Here is a 24020-nt window from a genome sequence, read left to right as displayed (position 1 = left end):
AAATTAATATGAATTATAATATTATTTTTTATTATTATTATTTATTTCAATTTTTAGGCAGTAAATATTAATATATTTGAGCATTATTGTATTAAATAAAGATACTATTCAATTCTTGACTGAACTGAATAAATATATATATATATATGTGTGTCCTCTTTATATCCTATGTTATCTCTTCTCGTAATCATTCGTATTAATGTAGGATAAAAATATTTTAGGTATTGTATATATTTTTAGTAACATTATAGCATAGTATTATTGTAATTAGCATTATATTAGTGAAATCTTAAATTTTAATAAAATACATTTCATGTTTCAGTTAAAATGAGGAAGCCGCTGATACTTCTTTCTATCTTGCTACTCGCCACACAGACCCACCAGCAAATAAATGTAAGTAATTTATTAAAATATATTAATTTTTTATATGATTTTTCTATTGAATGGATTAAAAATTAGATGCACTACAGTGAAATCTCACTAATCTTAACTAGTTCGGATTAGATTAGCTAAACCAGTTTAACGAAAAAATCGGATTAACGAACGGGAGAAATAAAAGTCACTTAACATTTTTATAATAAATGGTGGTTTTTACTTAACAGAAGTTGTGGTTCTAAACTATAGTATATATTTGTATATACATGCAAGATGAGTAGGCAGAATCAACAGAGATGCGAAAGAGCTGCATGTAGCAAACTGAAAAGCAGTATCCTAAGACAGGGAGACGTAGAGAAGTGTGTTTTCTAGAAGGACAAGGGCCAACGAAAAAGGAAGAGATATATATATATAAAACAACGAAAAATACTATGAATTGAACCCCGAATACAAAGATAGACTTCACTTTATATATATGTGTTTATAGTCAAGTATATCTTTGTATTCGGGGTTCAATTCTACTCCCGTTCTGACCCTGTCATCAACACCCCATCAGGGTGTTTCTAGTTACATTGTTATTGAGTTTAACGGCGGTGTTAACATTGTTTACAATAACTCCATTGTTTATTGCTCCATGTTTTGCTATACCGGTGATTTTGTGTTACCGATTGAAGATTAAATAAAATAAAATACTGTTTTGACGTTGGCGTTCAGAAAGGTGTTCTTGGCTATTTGGTTACTAGACACTGATTTTTATCTGTCTTACTAAATATCAATGGACAGTTTTTCTTAGTCATTTCAATGAGAAAAACTGAGCTGTATTAAATCTGTTTCTTCTAACAATAAGTTATAAGTTAAAACACAGTGCATTTGTAGTACCTTACATATTTATTTGGTTAATTTCAAGATAGATTTATTAGAAAATATTGCATTTTCTCACTTATTACCTAAGTAATAAGTATTGATACTTCAAAAATCAACTTCAATGAGATACCAATGTGGTCAATATTAAGAATTGGAAAATATTACAAACTTTGTTATTAAACTTTGCATAAATGTGTTTAAAAAAATAATGCATAAAACTACAATAACATTAATTGAAACCCGTACCGGTAAGGAAGTACTGTTTCCTGAACAACGGTTTTACGAGGTGGGTGGTTTGTTCAATATCACGCACAAACTCTAGATTTTTTCCTTAATTAAGTTTTAAGTAAGTTAACTCTTTTTAAAGAGACTGAGTGTGCTCAGATGTCTCAGAAAGACACCCGAACCCCGCTGATTTACAACTAACAGAATAAATAATTATCAGCCACTGCCGAATTCATACTACGAAAATAAATGTTTAAATTATAAATTATTGTTATCGTGATAAATATCGACTTTTCGTCGGATTTTTCGTTTTAACGTCTCTGACTTCAAACAATCAAGTCTTATAAAATGGGCTGTCTGTGTGTCTGTAGCCTATCTCAAGAACAAAAAGTTGTACCAAACTAAAATTACATATTTATTAATTAACATATTAAAAATCGCAGTAGCATCACAAGCATATAAGCATATGTTTATATGATTGTGATGCTACTGCCATTTTTTCGTTAAAATAAACTTTACCATCAAATTTATACATTTCCTCGAAAAAGGCAATAACAATTTTCATTTCAATCTATTAACGATTAAATTTTGTTTAGTATAAGCTTGTTTGTATCCAGCTTGCCTACTGAAATAGCTGGGACTGTGTGGGACTATGATAGAATTTGATAATCAACTAAAGGAAAAATAATTGACATGTTAAAAACGAATTTCGGGGAATAAAAGTAGTAATATAAACATATGATATACCATTCTTGAGGGAAATATTTATCCAATGTATTAAATCGAAAATCCCATAAATAAACTCAATTTAGCAGCAAAAAAACACACATAACTACAAACATTTTAATCAAATACACTACGTCAGATTACACGATCTTCATGGTACGTCAGTAACAGAACATAGCACTCAGACTTACTGTAAATTACCATATTAAAACAAGACATTTCATGACAAACTCTAATAATATGTCTTTATTTATATGTGAATAAAAAAATAAATCTCTCTTTGGAAAAAAATTAAAATGAATATATACGTCGAACATAGACCTTCTCTTGTGGGAGCCGATCCTTAAAGCAGGAGTTCCTGACATTAGTTTTCTACAATTCCCTCTCTCGAGCGTGCCTCATCCATAATGACCCGCCACACTGTTTTGTTATTTCGTCGGCCCAGCGCTTGCGTTGTCTCCCCCTTCGTCTCTTCCTGTCCAGGGGATCTTCTCTGCAGCTCGCCTCGCCCAGCTGTCTTCGGATTTCCCCCCACCAGATACCACGAACATTCCCAACAACACGTACCGAAGACTAAAAAGGAGCTGAATAAGGGATCTCCTTAGTTAACAATTTAAATTATGCAAAGTCAGGAGGAGGTACCAATGGCTACTGGCTATTTTTCTCTATTTAGCAAGATATCACATTTTATGGTTGTGTATAATTGAAGACAGGTGCGAAGAAATAAAGTAAAATCAATAGATTAATATGTTCTCTTATTTCCTTGGTTGTTATGAGAATAGTCAGTTTTTAATTACATTAGTTCATATTTGAATGAAACAATTTTCAAACTAAAGTACACTTGCTTAATGCACCTCAGCACATTTTTTTAACAGACGGAAGCGACAAAAACGTTTTATGACAATTTAGCAAAACAGTTGAAAAGAATTTGTACATTACAAATAGAAATTTAAATTTTGTAATTTAATTGAAAAATACAAACAAATAAATTTAGTTTTTAAAAAGAGAAAACAGGGTATACGAAAAAAAAATTAATTGACTACGATCGAATGGCTAATTGTTGAAAGGAGCTACACTATGTTTAATCCAACATTGAGCAATTTCATTTATTGCATTCTTCACAAAGTAATTGAGTTTGTGACTTACGAATCTCTAATAAACACGAATTAGTGCCTATATCCTTTTACCTCAAGTGCGTTGCAAGTAGTCTCCTTACCCCGTAAATGCTAAAAATTGTTACACAGCCCCTATTGTACAATGAACGATTCAGTTTAATTAAATATATTGTAAAAGAGTTGTACTAATGAAATTATAAAGATACTATTCAATTCTTGACTGAACTGAATAAAGACAATGAACCGAAGAAAAACATTATTCAATAGCTTTGTCAGATCCTACTTGCAACGTGGGTAGTCAATATTGCTCTAAGAATTGTTTTTTGTCGCGTTAAATCACATTTGTATCGGTTGATCAACAAAATTCATTCTCTCTACCTTTTCATTATAGTACAAGATCCCAAGAGAAAAAAATACAGGTATTTCACCCCAATTTTTTATTACTTTAATGAAAATTATGTATAATTACTGGTATAAAACAATCTTAAACTATGTATTATTGTATAAATGAGAAGATTTCAATATGTAAATTGAATAATATGACAACTATGTGGTAAATATGATAACAAGAATTTTAAATATACATATAACATAGATAACAAATGTTAATAAGAATAACTTAATTTAAGGGTTGTAAAAGTGCATGAGTATAGGACAATTGTCCCGAAACGTTGTACAATGAAAATATAGGATATGTTATATTCTATTTGGAAGTTTTTCTTCACCTCAACAATTTAAAAAAAAATCAATATCATTAAACTTCCTAAAAAAAATCCAAAATAATTTTTCATTTGAAGTTCTATATCGTTGACTATACCTAAAACACTAGAAAAGCTAATAAAACATCATTTAAATTAGAGGAAATTTGCTGAAATATGAGCACTAGCTAAACATTTCGTGTAATATACTAAACTTAGTTTAAAGTGTTATAAGTAGTTACTAACGTTTATCTTCGTACAAGTAGTAGCTATCATTATATTTGCTAAAACTGTTGGTAAGAAATATATCAAAATTGAGTACAGAATATTTTTCCTTGACAGACTTGGCTTATGGAGTTATGGAGAAAACATATTTTTCATATAAAATCTGCCGTTTGCGTACTACAAGGGTCATATTTAAGTTTTTTACATAGTAATATAACAAGCTATTTGAATTTAACTTTTATCAGCTGTTTTTAAGAAAACATTTTTTAGTTTGTGTCCGGAGGTCTTTGTATTGACGTGAGATGTACCTTCGTTTTATTTTTTTTATGTCATTATGTCTTTTTCTTTTTTGAAGAGACCTTTATTGGCGAAATGACACGTGAAAGAATTCAGTTTGGTTGGTAATTGTCCAACAATGTCTAAAAACAAAAATAATATATGCATGATATTTTCTAGAACATCGATTCTATTTTTTTTTTTGTAATAAGCTTAGTTCATTCCCGATACATAAGATTTCATGAATATGGACGCGTTCTCTTAAATTACAAGATTACTGTCGTTTTCCATCCCAAATCTGTTCCGTGCCCCTATTACGTTTCCTACGCATTGTATCACTTAGATTACAACACCTTGACGCTCCTAGTAGTACCATATCTTTTCGAAACTTTCACTTTCATGCATTTTCTATTACATTTCTGAGTTTACATTCGAAATATGGTATATTTTACTTTAATTTTTATTTATAATTTTTTTTTCTTAAAAATTAAAATTGGTTTAATATTTAACGGATAATTGTTTTAACTCCCTTTATGTACTATATAATATAGTAGAGCAGTAGAGTGGCACAAAATACAATGGTGGCTCTAATGCATTCTGTCATTGTTAATCAAACTGAGCAATCAGCTAATTAATTTGTCTTTCGCTGGCCGTGGCTCTAAATCCTTCATTACGCTAAATTACCAGTCTGCGGTTTAAAACATTGATAATCTTCCTAACAGGTCATTAATTAATGAATCTTTTTTTTTTTAATTTATTAAATTATTTATTAAACATATGTAGTTGTAATAAATGCATAGGGTCCATACAAAAACAGAAAATAATTATTTCTTGTAGTAATATTATTTGCTGTTTTGTTTGTTTCTTTGTCCTTATTTAGATGAGTTAACCCTTTGGTCATTATCGCCTATGGTTTGTTATCATTATAAAGCTTCATACAAACACATATATCTATGTATAACATGCACGCATCTGTGTGTATAAACTTACATAATTATATACATACACACACTTACATATTTAGCCAATATATAAACTCACGCACACATACATATATACCAAAATACATACACCCACGTGCACATATAGTTATTCTGTTTTATTGTATTAGACGTAATCGTCTTCCTTTTGGCTCAGCGGTATATTGGATTTGTTATTCATATTTTAAATAAATAAACATTACGATATATGTTTATTTATGCGATTCAGCCATTAATTTATGCATATTCGTTTGAATATTGATTAGCTTGTTCCATCAACGAATGAAATAAATATGAATAGTTGATGAAAAAAGGCATTTGATTATATACATGACAACTGTTGCTTATCCCTTTATACATGATTTATGTATTGATACAATAAATAAATCATTTATTATTATCATCAAATGTTCACCAATTGAAAATTTCAGCTTAAATAATTTTTAATGGAATTATCTATTAATAGTAATTCTTATTCATAGCGTTTATTATATAAAAAAGTTCATAATCAATGAAATATGATGATTTGGCCTAAAAAACATTCATAACATATGATATACTAAAAGTTAGAGAATCCCCAAAAATAATTATACTTTATAATGTGCTAATGTTTATTATCAATTTAAATTATAAATCATAAATAAAGAACGTAATCGTATTATTAAACATATATAAATCTGATCAGAAAACCCATTTTAAATGGTTTCTAAACGTCAATTGAAAGTTTGTTTTTTTAAAAGCCTTTATTAGAATAATACATTTTGCCACATAAAAGGGCAATAGGTATTAGGGATATAAGTACAAAATTATACCATATATACATATTAACTAAAAATAAAAAGTAAATAAATAATAATAATAAAAATAAAATTACAAATTTTACTGAAAAATGTAACTAAAATTAATAAGAAAGCTAGGAATCAAAAAGAATCATTGTGAAAATCAAATTATGGATTTGAATTCTTAAAACTTAGGGATAAAATCGAAGCATTAAATCTGGTGTATATGCTTTATTGTCATTTCATAATGTGTGTTATATTTTTAGAACTTGTGAAACCTCAAAAGAATAACCTTAAAAGACTAAATTAAATTAATATGAATTATAATATTATTTTTTATTATTATTATTTATTTCAATTTTTAGGCAGTAAATATTAATATATTTGAGCATTATTGTATTAAGTATAATCGCAATCATATTGTCTTGCGGCTTGGCAATATATTGAATTTGTTTTTAATTTTTTTAAAAAAAATGAACTTTACGGTTTATTGTTTGGTAAAATAATTCTATATTTGTTTATAAGTCCAACGTTTCGGCCAATTCGGCCTTCCTTAAAGACAATCTTCAAAACAAATTATAATCACATCAATTTTAAAAAACTTTATGCAGGTTATTCTACCCAGGTTAAAATTACCCTATTATGCCCATTGTTCACATTAAATTAAATCTATTAATCACAGTGACTTTTCACTACTTTATTTTATCACAAGAAATATTGTTGAGAATTTAGTAGTTTTTTCTTGTTTAATTTTTTGAAATTTACTGTATTTAAACAAGACAATAAGTAAAAGTTATTAATGTCTAATATCATGAAATATTTGTAAAGAAACCTCCCATAGTTAGTACTCCAATAACCTGTCTATATTAGAAAGTCTTGTGGCCATCTTCTTTTCAGAAGTCTCAGAGCATCATTATGGTTTATGTGGTAAGGGAGTTCATTACGTAAGCGTTACCGGCTTGATATGGAACATTAAATTCTTAAAGAATAATTTTATTTGTGATAAAGCATTGTGGATTTTACGATGGATTTTGGATTGTATGTAAATTGGATACGAGAGGAATTCTAAGGTTTAGTCGAGCTCCAAAGACTCGCTCCATTACTGCAAATAGACTTTTTTTTAGTCATGTAAATGAGTCTTTTGTAATGAATTCGAAGCTTGAACAGTTTGTCAAGTAATTGTTGTAATAGTCGAAATCGACGAGCAGTTTCCTCTCTTTTCGTGTTTGATTCAATGATGAGATTCCAAGTTAGCTGTTTGTCTAAATTTATTCCGTCGTATCTGGTGGATCTGGTAATAAATAATTTAAATTAGTAAATATTTTTACTTACCATAAAGCGAAAAATTTTTGAAAGTACTATCAAAATTATTAATTCATTGATTTTATTGAATTATTATGTTACTTGTTCATATGTAAGGTATAAATTGTTATTTTCGTATATGCCAATGAATGAATGTTTAATCAGTAAGGAAATATATATATATTATAGATTTAACTGAATTTTAAAAATATTTTTCAGAAATTTTCAAGTTATTCATGGAACGGGATAGCTCAGTAATTAAGGCACTGCGTTACAATCTCTCAGATCCGGTTTTGACATAATTATTTATGCTGTTACTTTAGCTGTGAGTCAAACCTGTGGGTTCGAGGACCCTTCTAGGTCACACTTTATAGAGATAAAGTATCCTATATTTCATGTATTTTGTTCAAGGGATGCCAGGATGATAATCTATAATGATATATAATCATTATTTTACTTTTAATTAAGACACCCTTAACTGGAGGTAACACTTGGCCGCGGAGCATGATCCTTACACAACCTGTGTTCAAAAAAACACTACTTCTTCACTATTTACTGATTCCCTGAACCTTCATTTGATGTAGAGGTTTTTTTTTCGGTTTTTTTATGTTATTCGATCAAGAGTGCTTCCTTCTCTAAACACTTCGGTTTAAACAATGTTAACCATATTGTGCTTCAGTTTTTACGTTTGTAAATAGTATAGAAGTAATTCGACCATCCGCAAACACACTTAAGCAAACTGAAACATGTAAACTAGCTGTAATGTTTCGCAGGCTACCACTTTCACTACATCCTTTGTCGATTCAGTGGCTCATGTTCCATAACTCACTTCCTAGCACCAGCCTCAAAGAGGCATGAAACTGTTTAGGCTAAAAGATATTTTTAGCCCGACCGGCAAGAAACTAGGCCTATTTGATAAACTAAACACTGTGTAGAGGATTTGAAGATTTATTTGCGAAAGGGACTATTTGTTTAGACCAAGCACTCACAAATGGTTTATCTGAGGCAGTTGGCAAGCCTCTTTCTAAACAGTGACTTGTAAGGAGTGGTGCTCTATGGTGGCTCACATTTAGCGTGTATTTATTTTAATTGTTCTCAAAAAAAAGATGAATCTTCTATGAGGGGCGCTTTTTTTATTACTTCCAGTTTCTCCTCGCCCATTCGAGTAATCAAAACATTTCCTTGTATCTCATTTGAGTTATACAATTCCTTCTTCTTTTTTTTCTCAACTAATTCATTTAACATACTTAAAAAAAAAAAATTGAGGTAAAATGATATAATTTGAAAGAATGTGTTTTCACACAATTGATAGACATAATATATGTAATATTTAACTATGTTTATTTTTCATTTCTAAGGCTGGGAAAATTTTGTAATTAACTAAAACACGGAGGGCACACATATTTTTCTGTTAACAGTTCTAAAACTATACTAAGAAAAAACGTGTAGATGCATCATAACGTTGCCCTTTGATGTGTGCCTAAAAATTCCTTCACGGTTAGGTCACAAATTCAGGCAACTTGTACTAACCAATTTAAATTACTCATCCATACTTTGGCAAATTCGTAGCAGTACCTTAACGTTTATTTTTGAAACCTATTCCATTGGATTTATTTATTGATTTATTTAATTGTTTTTTTTTTCACCAATTGATTATGAAGAGGGTATAGTCTCATACAAAAGACCCATAACTATATACAATGAAAACAACAAATTAAAAAAAATCAATAGATTAAAATAATAATTCTTAATAAAAGATAAAAGTAAAGATAATGACAAAAATAATGACATTTATTGATTTAACAAAATAAATAATTGACTTCTAATAGAAAAAAAAGAAAGTGGATTTAAGAAAAAGATGAAGACAGAAAAAAAAATTAAGATAAAAAAAAATTTATAGCGGCAATAACAGACATGGTTTATTTATTTTACCAATTTTATAATTATCAAAAAATATTTTTTTATTGGAGTTCAACCGTGGTGCAGCCCAGCCCTCGAGCGACTTTTAAATGGGCTGCCCCTTATCCACCTGCATTCGTCCGGATGCATCCTCCCGCACGCAGCCTGGTCCAGCCGTCCTGGCCTCAGTCTGCGTCTGCTCTTCATCTTAATCTTCTTGTATTGGTGGCTCACCGATTCCGGGTGGTCGAGCCCTGCCTATCGAAAAGTGAATCGGGCCTCCTTCCACTCGTAGATGAACTCCCTGAAGAAGGGATAATTCTCCTCCTCCATGAGAAGAGGGAAGTTTGACTCGGCGTGTGCAAATATCCCGGTTTTCCTCAACAACCTGGCACGATGTCCTTCCATGGCTGTACAATCCAACACTACATGCTCTACACGCAGGGCACCGGGGGTCGATGTTCTTCCTAAAGCTTTGCAGCTTTCCCCGGAACCCACCATGCCCCGTCAGGATCTGCGAGACCCAATAATCTGGGAGAACCCACCCCGCTCTCGGTCTTGAATGGATGGTAGGGAAGAACTTCTTCAGAATGGCCCCATTCTGGCTCGCCAGCCACCGTATATTCCATTCTTCAATGGTATCCTTCCGCAGCATCTTTTTCTATAGGTTCGGAGTCTCGCCAATCCTCTCCCGAAGTCCCTCCGGTAGCGCTACCAGCCCCTGCCCCTTTACTTCGTACTTCACGAAATCCTCCTTGAGGATGAGGTCCAGGGGCATTATTATATCCACCCTCGGAGCTCAGTTTACACTAAGGTTAGTTGTGATTTTCGCCTTTGTAAGTTAAACTGGAACTGAAGGTCGGTAATTGGCTCCTTCTCCTCTTTCACGCCCTGGAGTTCATACTAAGGCCTACCTTATGGGCTTTTCTTACCCCCTCCATTATACTCTTCCCCCAAGTTTAAAACTTATAATTGGAGATGTTAGAGGCAGAATTTGTCTAATATATTTTTTTTCAGGTGGTTCTCAAATATGAATTTGTAATTTTTTTTTTTTGTTCAGAACATTTTTTGGTTTAAATTAGTTTTGTTTCATTCACTAGAGTTGCCTTGTTAACTTGGAACAAAATAGGATTTTCACTGTTAATGCCCAAATATGGTTAGGTTTGAAGAGTCAACAATATAAATAAAACATGATGCACTCTAAAAAATTAGAATTAAAAAAGGAAGTTAATTAGAATGACATGACATCCTCGCTTCTTAGAGGGTTTCGATTGACCTGTTCCATAACTTTATTTTTTGCTAAAAGCTTTTACCTCGATATCTCGGGCGCCAAAATACACTCCGACCACCCAATATTTGTTTGATAACCAAAAGGTCACGCTTATTAACACTTCAGTTTTTCTCACTCACTGGTTATCGCTGAGATAGTGACTGAAGTGATGGCGCCGACATCTGTTGAATGACGAAAGAGAGACCTCAACGCCTCTGCTCCCTCTGATGGTATGTGATTAGGCGCCTATTATGTTCGGATATAGCAGTGAGATCAGTGCATGCTATTGAGTGGTTCTGTGTGGCTGTAGGCGGAGATACACGAAAATATCCCTGATTTATTTTTAATTTTGCGGTGATCCCTGAAAGCTCTCTAAGATTTCCTACATCTCTGTTAGTTAATAAAGAATATAAGAAAGGCCTAACTATTGTTGAAAATTGTACAAGGCTCTTATATCCCTGGGATTTTTGCAGCTGAAGAAATATCCAGGGTTTTTCAGAATTAAGTTTCCAAACTTAAAATGTGAATCAAGGATTCCAAAACTAGTAAATGATATGTAGGTAGGTATGTCCATCTACGCTTTGTTTTGGAGATGTTTACTTTTAAAGATTTTCATTGTTGTGAATTATTTATACTATAGTAAGTAAATTGGTATGTCTTCCAACTACTTTATTAATAAAATATAAACCTTAAAATTTATATTCAATGTTTATCAAATTATTGCACCCGAGATTGGTTTTTTAGATTTCTTTGTTTAAAAAGCCATTTTTTGTACCTTTTGCAGAATTAATTGCCTGATGAAAATATTTATTTTTCAATTTGAGTCGTAACCCAGAAGAAAATTTGGGTCCTATCCCAGGAACCATAACAAAATGTGGGGCCTACTCCAGGAATATGTCAACACCCCCTCTCCCTCCCCCCCCCCCGGAACACATTCACTCGGTTTTTCCTTGACCTCACTTAAAGAGCTCCTTCTCTTGAATGTTGAAGTCTCTTTTCTTTGGTATAATTCCGGTAGGAACGTCCTTCTAATTTCTTCTTGTAGACATGAGGAATTTCGTTACACTGCTGTTCGGCAAAAAGAATGAAAAAATGGCCAATTTGTTTAAACAAGTTTGTACCATAATCATTCTCAGGGTGAAATTGATACCTAGATAGTGTACAAAATATCCGCTATAAAAGGCACATGTTCTGGTTGAATTAATGTAAACTCATAGAATAATTGCAATCTATATCGGTATCCATTTAAGAATAAATTTTTAACAAAGAAAAATTACTCAGATGAACACTCCACAACGATGAGGATTCGCCAACAGAAATTTGGAAGATTAAGTCGAATATTGTGTTATTGTGAAGTTACGAACAACATCCCGCACGATCGGTAAAAAGAAATTATGCAAATCCATCTGTTGAAACTGCTAGGGCAACCTCATGAAACCTTCAGTACTTGTCTGGCTCCCTTTTTCAAGCCCCTCAGAACGTTTCAAACTTGAAAACGTCTTTTAACATAGTCACCACAACTGGATACCTTACTTTACGGTATTTAAGAAATATACACCACTAATAGTAAAACTAATATTCTTCTATACTAAAACTCCCACATTTTTTTTTTTCGCCTCACTTTAAAATACTAGGAATTTTTATAGACTCTTTTGAAATTTTCATTGTAATCATAAAAGAAATATTATAAATTGTTACTTCTACTTTTTTTGTATGTCTTATTTTATCTGTACTAACGATTTCTGATAAAATATGAGTAGAAACTTAACACGGAATCTAATCTCATCCGATCACATATGTCATACTATTTTCACAATGACAATCAAACTGAAGTAAAGAAAAGATCATAAGGAAACAACGACTAAAAGGAAGTTAATCAAAGTTGCGTAAGACTTCTTCCTGAGCTCTATTTCGTCACGTTCAACGCCGGACTATTGTATTACGGTGGCATTGTATGGTTGATGGAGACTACTGCGCGCTCACTTGGTCGGGTTAATCTCAACAAAAACAATTCCTTTAAATACTTAACTTCTGATTTCTTATTTATTTATTTATACTTCGTTAATGAGCTATCGCGCTGTACGAAAAATGAACTGTGTATACAATCGGTATCCTTCATGCTGGGATAATCTTTCCTCTGTCCTCATTCCAATTTAGATTACTGTCAGAGCTACCATCTTTGGCGTGGCTCTCTTGGTAAAAACCTTGCAACATTTTAAATCCGGTTTGATTAGTAGGGATCTGTTATGGTTCAATATTTAGGGTACTTGAGCTTTGATTTAAAAAAAAAAAATACAAAAGAGAAGACACTATTTAAAAAATCTATTAAAAGTTTCATAAAGCCTGATTATTAATCGTCTATAAATTCTACTCCATAGATATCACTAATTTACATATATAATTCTGTTTCATCAAGTATTAAAAAAATAAAACTAAAAAAAAAAATAAAATAAAAGAAATCGAAATTTATTACGATGGCAATACTTAACCTTACTATATATTCCATATATAGGTTAGCCAATGTAGAAATGCCAATATGTATCTTTTTTATTTTATACCAGATCGGCCTGGTGGACCTTATATATTGTTTATATATTATTTATACCGTGAGATTTTATATATATTTATTTTTTCCGTGAGATTTTATATATATTTATTTTTTTTTTAAATGATTATGATGAAGGGTATAGCCTCGTACAAAAGTCACCCCTAACTATATACAATGTAGACCTAACAAACAAACAATTACCTTCTAATAGTAAAAAAAGTTAATATCGAAAAAAAAAGAAGAGAAATAAAATAATAATAAGTAAAATGAAAGTATTGTGAACAATAAAATTTGCAGCCTGGGCTTTAATCTTCGGGTGGAGGTTTGGTTTCATAAGTTGTAGGTCACTGTCTTTAACTGTCGGCAACTGGTAGTGGAACTTCATGAACCTTTTTTTTTTTTTATGTACTACTCGATTCTATATGTAATTCCCGATCCAATTGACTATCTCTTATGAACCAAGGAGCATCCACTGCGATTCGTAGGACTTTGTTTTGTAAAGATTTAGAAGTTAATAAAATTAAGAAAGTAATTTTTTCTTTTCGTAAAGGGTGCTGCTCCCCAGACTTCGCAGCCGTACATCAGCAATGGCCTGGGAATTGTTTTAAATATTTGAACCGTTGTTTCTGGTTTTAATTTGTATTTTCTATTTAGGATAGGATATAGCATTGCGTAGGTTTGAGTTAGTTTGGTGTTGATATGGTGGTTCTAGGTAAGGCGGCGAGCGATCTACATGAATTTCCAGGTATCTTACTGTTTCACTGGCAGAATTCCATATCATATTTTTACCTTTAAGGATTAGTTCCGGTGGGTCTGGTAAGCGTCGAAGAGTAAAAATTTTTAATTACATTTTTCAATATTCAGACTAATCATCCAGTTAGTGAAATATTGTTCTAGTTCATGAAGGTGACTTTTGAGTGCTTCGATTGATTATTATGTTGAGAGAACACTGCTGTATCGTCAGCGAACATAGCTATGGAGGTGTGTGTGAGGTCATGAATGTAGAAATCGAACAGAATGGAAGAAAGGACTGAACCTTGTGGAGTACCGTCATGGATTTGTCTGAGGGTAGAAGTTTCCAATATGTATTGAAAACGAACTTCATAGGAGGTTTACAGTTGGTATTTAGTATGATGATTACATTCGATGCCGCTCTATTTAACCTAAAAAGGATTGTTTATAAATTATGATAAAAAAGAATAAATATAATTTTTTAGTAGAGTTTTTAGTTTCTAACTACTGTTTTTTAAATTATACAAAAAGGAAAAAAAAAATACTTTATTCGCGTTACTCCTACTACCAATCGTACTTAACCCATTTAATTTAGTACGACGAAGTACATACTATACGACCTCCAATGAACTTAATATAGGGGAATATCAGAGTAAAAAGCCATGTTCAGTGAATCGTTTCGTTGAACTCTGGTCCGGGCCTGGCGATGTCGAGCATGTCGCAGGTATTGGAAATGTACTTATACCATCGGGTTATGTTATTTATTAATATTATATATGCGATTTAGTATTCTAGCAAAGTGCTAGAATTGAATGTTTTTTTAAAATCTTTTTTGAATGTTTTTAATTTTAATATTATTTTTTTCCTTTTAAATTCTCTTATTATTAGAACGGGTCTTCATAATAGCAATTTGCTTTGATTGATTAAATTGAAACGAAATTGGATAAAAGAATCTAGTGAGCTCATCACTCAACATTTACCTGTTATTTTATCTGATGAATTAAGTATTTGAAAATTTCAACAGTCATTTCTTTATTATTTATGATGTCAATATTTCGCCCATAATATTAAAATAAAATCTGACTGTTGTTTTAACCGCCATAGTAAACTAATAATAATCAATTGTTTTATGTTTTATTTTCATTCATTTTTTAAAGGTCCTTAAAATTTTTATTTTTCTGTTGCTATGAAAATTCTTACAAAAGAGTTGAGGAGTGAAACTATTATCAATACAATATTAGATTAAAATACAACAGTTTAACAAAATACTGCTAAGTCATGCACTATGGAATGGGATAGGAAGCTATTTATGATTTTCCTGTCTTTCTTTTGTTATTTAAAATTTTTTTGACCCTCTTTCTGGTAATTTCTGACAAACGGAGGTGGTAGGGAGGTTATCTACTCTAAACATAGTGGGAGTGGGGGATTCTTGTCTTCGGTTCGTGGGACTGCCAAAGATCTAAAAGTCGACACCCTAGGCGGGATCCTAACGGGCATGAACCAATCAAAGTTGGAGATTCCATTCGCTTCGCAACGAACGGCCCTTCGCAGTCCATGTACGCGGCTTTTGTCACAACTGTTTTTCCTTTAGTTAATTATGAAATTCTTTCATATTTGATATTTGTCCATTTTTTTTATTACTACTAACATTAAGAGAAGGTTAATTATTTCAAATAAACCAAATTAAATGTACTTTAGAAATTTTTTTTATTTTGAATATTCAGTATTTAAGCCCTGCCAGACTATTTCAAAGAAGATAACATCCAGTTGATATTGGTAGTCAATCCATTGTACCAATGTACTATGAATTATGGTGGATCAATACGCACCGAGTTTAATAAAATCGATAGAGTAGATTTTCGTGGAAATAAAAAAAAAAGGAGTACACCGTTGAACCGTATGAACCGTTTTCGAAGAAGAGAAATTCCGATGGAAATATGTTTAGGCACATGTAAGCAAACATTTTGGGAGGAATCTCATAACATCAATTAGGAACAATCCGAAAAATTCTTGAAATTTTCATCAATATTAGAAAAATAATTCCATCAATTATAGTATAACCAAAATAGTACCTTCGTGTACGAGTGAATTAAGATTCTGAGGGGACGTAATTTTTATCTTTTAACTTTAGTGAGTGATCATTAGTGATTCTGAGAGTGACTTAAAAAAAGGTTCTTATACGTATTGTTAATATTAATATATTAATTATCAAATAATGAGTAAATAAATTTGCCTTTGATTTCTCCACCCTTTCGTGGTAACTCTTCTCTTTGGGTTTGGGAGCGGCTTAGTGAAGAATCGGACGCAACTTTGTCCGTTTAAATTAATGGTTGTTTGTATGATAAATGATTCGTGACGAAACGCGGTCACCCAGCATCTCACTCTCTGGACTCACCCCAGACCAAAATATCACGTTTTCTGCTAAGTTTAGTGGGTAACGAACCCTTCAAATCACGCCCAAAACTTCCCTTTTGTTTTTTGTTAAAAAATAAAAAGTAATATTATGTGCCAATAATATTTTCATTGAGGTGAAAAATCCAAAGAAGATGACGTTTCAGTCGCGCATATTCCTACTTAATTTATACTTACAAAAGGAGGCTGCGGTCATTAACTTACTGATTTAAATCACTCAAATCAGCGTTGTTTGATAGTACTAATCTGAATTATGTTTAAAAAATGAATTTAATGATTGTAACATTTTGTTCTGGATATGAAAATATTTGAGAAGAACGTGTAAAAAAAAAAAAAAGCGTGGGAGTCGTGTATGAGTCTATCAAAGCTTTATTATTTGTGATTTATTGTATTTAATTACTGCAATATCTTTATGATTATATTTATAAAAAATGTTCAGTATAATCTAAAAATATTTTCGACAGTTGATTTGTAGAAGATAAAAATAATCGCTGATTGATCGTAAGTTAATTTTAAGGAGATGGTCAGGGCTGCGGTCAAGATCGAATAAAAAATAGGTATAACTATTTATTTATATTCTGCTGACGTTTCGGCCTACATTGGGTCTTCAACAGGGCTGTTGGGTAGAAGTGTAAAACATGGGCCCCCTTAAATGACGGCCCTAAGACCTACTACCTAGGCAGAAACATCGGTCAAAAATAAATAAATAGCTATTACTATTTTTTCTTCTTTCTTGGTCATTGTTCTGACCATCTCCTCTAAAGCAAGAAATAATCTTTCATTTTAAATATTCTAATAATTGTTTAAATAGTACAGATCCGTATTACCAATGATCTGCTTGATGAAATAATTACTACACAGTTCATCGTCTTAACAGGATCGGAATAGTCTCCAATAACCGTTGAACGAGACGACTTACACAGCGTATTGCTACGAAGTTCAGACGGCATTATCTTTGCACGGGTCTGTCATCGATTCTTTTTCCCAGAAACTCTATTTTGTGGGCATTTCGTGTTTATCAACGGCACTGTAAATTAACTAAAGGGACAAAGTACATTGCTAGTTAGGTATTACTATACTGTTGAAGTTTGAATCCATGCTGCTATTGAAACGTATAATTTTCTCTCTTGTATTAAATTATCCAATCTATTATCCGAAAGGTCGGAAAATTGAATAGTTGAAGTAGTTATGATAATTTTAGTGATCGGCGTCAATTCGGTTAAAGAAAGCTGTCAATGTTTGATGCCTCAGTGGCCATGAGACGGACTGAGTCAAGAGAATGAATTATAACTTAGACAGTATCTATTAATTGGTCAGTACTTCTGGTCATTATTTTCACTCATAAATTGTCTGAAATAATTATTCATTTCTGTAATATCTCAGGATTAGGAACGTTTATCTTCATTGGAGCAGTATTTTCCACGTTATTGGCCAAAATTAATTCATATAATATTGATTTTTCCTCATTTAAAAAAAAAATGTTAATTTTTGAAATATGTATTTCGAGAACTATTGAACATAATGAGCTCATTTTTTAGAAAATTTAATCCGCTCTAAATAACAATTTTTTATTTATTTATTTTTTTATTATTATGTTTTTTTTTAATGATTTGTGAGCAGTTTTAAGAATAGTAGTTAGGATAAGTTTTTCTTGAATCAAATAAACTTCATGGGCGAGCACAATAAACACTTCAATATTTACTTTTTAATGTATACTTTGTATATTTCTACAAATAATAAAGCACAATATTTACTTTGCTTAAAAATTTCAAAAATATTTTTTGTAACCGTCGTCATTTTTTTTTATTCTCTCTGACCATGGTTTGTGCAGTCATTAATTTTGCCTCTTAACTGTATTCCGTTCTCATTAAAGTGATAAAAACACAAGGTAAAACAACTTATTTTTTCTCCGCTTGAACTAATAGGAAACCAATGAGGGAGACAATCTGGGTTTTCATGTTTTACTAGATGATCGGGAAATGCTATGTTATTCCTAGATTACAACATATATGAACTTAATGAGATTAAATGAAAAAAATTCAAAGTTAATTTGTATATAAAAAAAAATAGTGGTTTCTATGTGGTGGTGAACTGCAGGAATAATTCGGTTTATCGAAAGGAACTTATATTCATACACGACTAACTCTGACCACATTGTTCACATCAGATAGTGTAGAAACTAAACGAGCTGTGCTAGGTGGTCCTTACTGGTAGGTGTAGGTGTGATCTTACTTTAAACACATATCTCCAACAGATTTCCATCTCTTCAGAAATTTTGACTTCTTTACAAGTAACTTTTTTGAAAATGACTCTTAGGTCAAAAATGCATTTTGTGACTTAATTTCTTCACAAAACCCTAACTTTTTGAGTTCTGGAATTGAAAATTTGATAAGTTAAGTTGACTTACTAAATAATCTTTTCTGTGAAAAATGACATTTCATTTGAAACGATCTAGTAATAAATACCTATTTAATAAAAATAACATCTAACGAAAATCTTAAATTTTTCTAAAAAAAACCCACTAGAATTTTCTAAAATGTCGATTATTTAACAAAGAACGATGTTTCGACTTTACAAGCTCCATTCTAAAATGTGAGTATTTATAGCAATATTTTTCAAAATTCTAAAATAAACTAAAGGGAAAATCATACTAAAATTTTTTTTGAAGCCTTACGCTGCTCTAATAATACTCGCACTTAGCCATCGTTATGATGTACTTTGTGATTTCAGTATATAATAGTACTGGATTATTATTATTACTACTACTTAAGGAAGATGTCCTTGATTTATACAACCAAAAATCTGAATTTTCATTTACTGCCAAAAAAAATCTACTGCCTTAGGCCGTATACTACTTAGGTGATTGATGAAATGAACGATAATTTCAGATTTCTAAATGATTACTCCTAAGGATGATTAAAGTCCTGGCTTTATTGTGGTAGTGTTTAAAATCTCTATAGTACAAGAGCCCACCCAAGAAGGAAAAAAAAGTCAGTTAATTCATTCCAATTTTGGATTACTTTGATAAAAACTAGGTATAGTAACTCGTCAAAATTGATGAATCTTCCAACCATAATTTGGGAGAATAAAAAATGAAGGCTGTTGCAAAACGTTAAACACAATTAATTTTCTCCGAACTACTAGAAATAAATGTATTTTAGCAAATACTTTGAATACAACTACACCAACTAAAACAAGTTTTAAGTTCTTTATAATAAATTAGCTAGCTTTAATTTGAGTGTAGCTGACCTCTGCACGTCTATTGGTTTCTGAGATATAATTTTTCAAAAATAAAAATGTTTCTCAAAAACAACTAGAAATCAATATTTTGTGAAAGAATTTTGTCATAAAAACTTCTGCTCCTACGAACAACCCGAAGACCGAAGCCCAGACTGCTGCAAAACATTCTGTTATAAATTCTATATTTATTAATTCATTATTCACACTACCCCTATTTTTATTCTTTTCTCGTCCCTTTTTTAAATTAACTTGTTTCTTTTTACCATTAGAGGCCAATTGTTTGTTTTGTAAAGTCTACAAATATCATTCTTTTCTTGTCATTAATTTTACTTTTCTCTTTTATTAAGAAGCATTATTCTTATCTATTTATTTTATCTTTTTTTTCTTTTAATTATAACATTGTATATATTTAGGATTGTCTTTTGTAAGACTATACCCCTAAAGGTTAAAGGACCCTGTCCGAAAAGAAGCAACTGCCTTCTAAATATGGATATGGGTATTCTAAGATGGGTGACAGGACTATATACAGGACACTGTCAGTTAAATAAACATCTCTATAGAATGGGACTGACAGAGTCCCCTATCTGCAGGTTCTGCAGAAAGGAGGAAGAGACTGCCTATCACATCATGTGTAAATGTGATGCAGTGGCAAGAACGCGATTCCTCATCTTTGTAATGATTGTATCTTGGATCCCAAACTTTGCGAAACTGTGGATCCCTATACAGTATCCAGATTTGCAAAGGCAATTGGCCTGTTTTGAGCAGAGGAGGGACGGCGTACAATAGGCCCTCTGAGGCCGCGGTGCTTCTTGGCCGGTTAAAAAAAAAAAAAAAAAAAAAAAAAAAAAAAAAAGACTATACCCTACCCATAATCATTTGCTTAAAAAAAAAAAAAAATAATGTAACATTAATATCAACCATGTAAGGCCCACCAGACCGATATGGTATAAAATAAATAAATAATAATACTCCTACGAAGATAAATATTATAAAATGCTTTATAGTACTCTAGCTTTAATTTTAGTGCTGACTGACATCATTACTTTAATGATCCCTCCAATATAGTTTTCCTAAGATGAATTCGCTAACAACTGATTTTTCGTTATGAAATGTTGTTTTTTTAAGAAACTCTATTAAACGTAAATAGCTCTTTTAGGGTTCATATTTGAGAAAATTTATTCCCCATTAAATGATTTTTTATTAAGTTTTCTAATGTTGTAGATAGTTTTAATGATATGAAAAATCCAAATTAAAAATTTTTTGAACGTTTTAAAACAGCTGCAATTTTTTATTCCTCCTAACTATAGTTGGCAGACTTATGAGACAGACTAGTAACTATACGTAGTTTTCGTTAAAATAATAAAAAAAATTGGGGTGAAATAATTTACTTTATTTCGACCGAGCTGTTGTACAACTAGAAATCTTAAATATTTTCCCGTTAAAAATGGTTACTCACCTCTCCTTGGTTATATAGAGAAGACAAGAGCGTAAAATTCAATAAGCAACAATCCAATTTCCTAATTTATTTTTTTTAATTTTCATTGTTTCTAGTGAAGGGGCTTTGTAAAGGCTGTGTCCCTTTGTCCCTTTAGGCTTTAAGGAACAGGAAAACTTAAGTTCTCATCACACACAATTCTTATGTAAAAAAAAAAAACCATAAATAATTCATTATATAGGAACTTAAACTTTAAAAAAAATCTATGGTTTTGTTAAATGAATTAAAAAGTAGTGAAATGATGTAAATACGTTTAATTTTTGTATTAAAACAAGTTTAATTTGACATTCTTCCACCAATACAATTTTTTTATGGGGTTTAATTTGACATTCTTCCACCAATACAATTTTTTTATGGGGTTTATTATAAAAACTATGTACATACGGGTGTAAAAGGATGTATTCTGTTACTATCGGTTTTCATAGTTTATGGATTCTGATTATGGTAAAGACATAATCAAATGAAATGAAATAATAATTTTATTCTGGGACATACGTCTCCTAAGAATAAATACATGGTTCATAAATTATGATTTTTGTCTGGCAAGCATTTAAAAGTTTCCAGTAGGCAAAATGAAATTACATTGAGATCTTGGCTTATTCTAACTACTGTTTATATTGTTAATCAATGTATGCTTAATTATATTGTTTACAGTGATGCAGAAGTTTAGTTACTATGGCCTAATAGGAAGTGAATAGGTGCTGTTTAAAGGAAAGAATGGATGAGGATTGGCGAATGGAGATGGGGAGGGAATTCCAGAAGGAGGTTGCACGTATGCCGAAGGATTTGCTGAAGAATGTGGTTCTATAGGAGGCCATATATAAATCAATCGGATGGGATCTGGTATTTAATGAATGAAGACGAGAGAGGATACTAGGAGCTGACGGGTGTTCTGAGGAATGGAATGACGAAATATTAGGAATTGTTTGAGTACAGTTATGAATTAGCGTGTGATTTGGGAAATATGATTATTCCAGGAGAGGTGTTGGTCGAAGGTAACTCCAAGGTTTTTTTATTGTAGGATAGAAATGAATTGGCTGGTTGTTAAGGAAGAGTAGAGGATAGTAAGGGAGGGAATGAAGAAGGCGCGTGAAACCAATAAGAATGGACTTGGTTTTTTCAGCATTCAAATCTAAATCATTGTTTAATGCCCATGCGTCAATGCTATCAATATGTTCTTGTATCTTTTGAATGGCCTCGAGCATCTCGGAAGGGTGAAAGGATAGATAAATTTGAAGATCGTCTGCATATAGGTGGCACTTGTGTGTGGTGACTGCGATCAGAAAGATCGTTAATATAAATGGAAAAAAGGGTTAGTGAAAGTGAGGACCCCTGAGGAACACCTCGTGTAGGAGAGAGGAAGGAGATGATGACTGTTTAGGAACGATGAGACAGTAAGGAGAGGAACCACTTCAGGACACTATTTGACATGGAAAGGTTTTTGAAGTTGAATTGAGGAGGATCTTAAGGTTAACTGGGTCAAATGCTTTCGAAAAATCAAAAAGAACTAAAATTAATGTTCGATCATATTTTGTAACATTAATTGTCCTTGTATTTTTTAAAAATATGTTTTAATTTTTGTTCAATATTAATCAGAAAGAATAAAGTTAAGAAGCGTTGTGGTTCGGTGGGTGGCATGATGTGATGTGTCGTGGAGTGGTGCGCAGTCATCATCCCTTTCAACTGTCATTTTTATATTTGAGATCGAACGGCTACTTATTCATTCATATGGCTACTTAAGTATGCTCACTCACGGTAGGATATACCCGGTGACATTGTATGACAAACTTATCATTATATTGATTCTATTAAAAATCTATTTATAGTTAATTTTTTTTTTTAAGTCATTTTACTTTATTTTTTAGTATTGTAATTTCACATGAATAATCTATAATTTCCGATATTTATCATTCATTAACTTCCAACAACTAAGTACCAATTAAGCACTCTCACCTGATCAGAAAATTGCTACCTCCAACGTGCAAATATTGTCAGTCCATTCTCACGATTAGACATATTTTTGAAGAATGTACTCACGATTTGCTGGATAAACAGGATAGGACTGACCCCAATTTATCAGAAGCTCTCACATATAAGGAAGCTAAAATTACATTACTATTTGAATTTTTAAAAGCACGTCGCCTTCTTTATAAATTATAACTCCTCTTTGATTTTGAATTTTTTATTTTTTTTTTATTTTTTTTTTATTTATTTATTATTGACATTTTTTTTTTACTTTTATCATGCCATAGGCGTTGATGACCAGAGGGTTTTACGCCTTTAAGCAACAATCAACAACAACAACTAAGTACCAATCAATTAGAAATAACTGGATCCATATTTCTGTTTATATTTAATAATATAAAATCTACCAAATGATATCGACACTGAAAAATACTTGAGCACTCGTCTGATACATTAATGCAATCGGGAAAACTCATCAAGCAGAGTGCAGAGCCTCGGGTGCAGTAAATTTCATTTACTGCCGGACTATTGTTTCATGCCATAATATAAAATTTGAAAATATGTACAATTCCTTTGTTTTGTATTGTGTATTTTCAGATGAATATTTTAATGTCATTTTGATTTATATTTTTATTGATTGTAATAGAATTTTAAGATTGGTTTTATGCTGAACTAATTTATTTCTTTTGAGTAAAAATCAACTCTCTGAATATTTACGAATAAAATTTTTCCATAATTGTCGAGCTAAGTGGAAGCTAACTTTATTTAATGAATTGTTATTATTACTATGAATGATGGAACAATCATTTTTAATCTTTTTAAAACTAAAAAAAAATTAAATTTTAGGAAAATTAACTATATGTAAAAAAGGAGTATTTAAAATATTTAAGTACA

The 24020-nt window shown here is 31.3% G+C and overlaps 1 protein-coding gene across 13 annotated transcripts in view; it reads left to right on the top strand.

Annotated features, from left to right (window-relative positions):
• trol (terribly reduced optic lobes) overlaps positions 1-24020 on the top strand; it is a gene marked incomplete at its 3' end in the record, with an annotated part of 722946 nt that overhangs the window by 55920 nt on the left and 643006 nt on the right. For all 13 annotated transcript variants that reach the window (XM_067047431.1, XM_067047427.1, XM_067047425.1 and 10 more), the window contains 1 exon segment: positions 323-395. In XM_067047431.1, coding sequence (XP_066903532.1) covers positions 328-395 — 68 coding nt within the window.

The sequence above is a fragment of the Halyomorpha halys genome, unplaced genomic scaffold (assembly GCF_000696795.3).
Source record: "Halyomorpha halys isolate HHAL.00 unplaced genomic scaffold, Hhal_1.1 Scaffold696.1, whole genome shotgun sequence".
NCBI classification, from domain to species: domain Eukaryota; kingdom Metazoa; phylum Arthropoda; class Insecta; order Hemiptera; family Pentatomidae; genus Halyomorpha; species Halyomorpha halys.
Note: the sequence above shows the minus strand (reverse complement) of the source record. Positions and strands in the feature narration are given on the sequence as shown.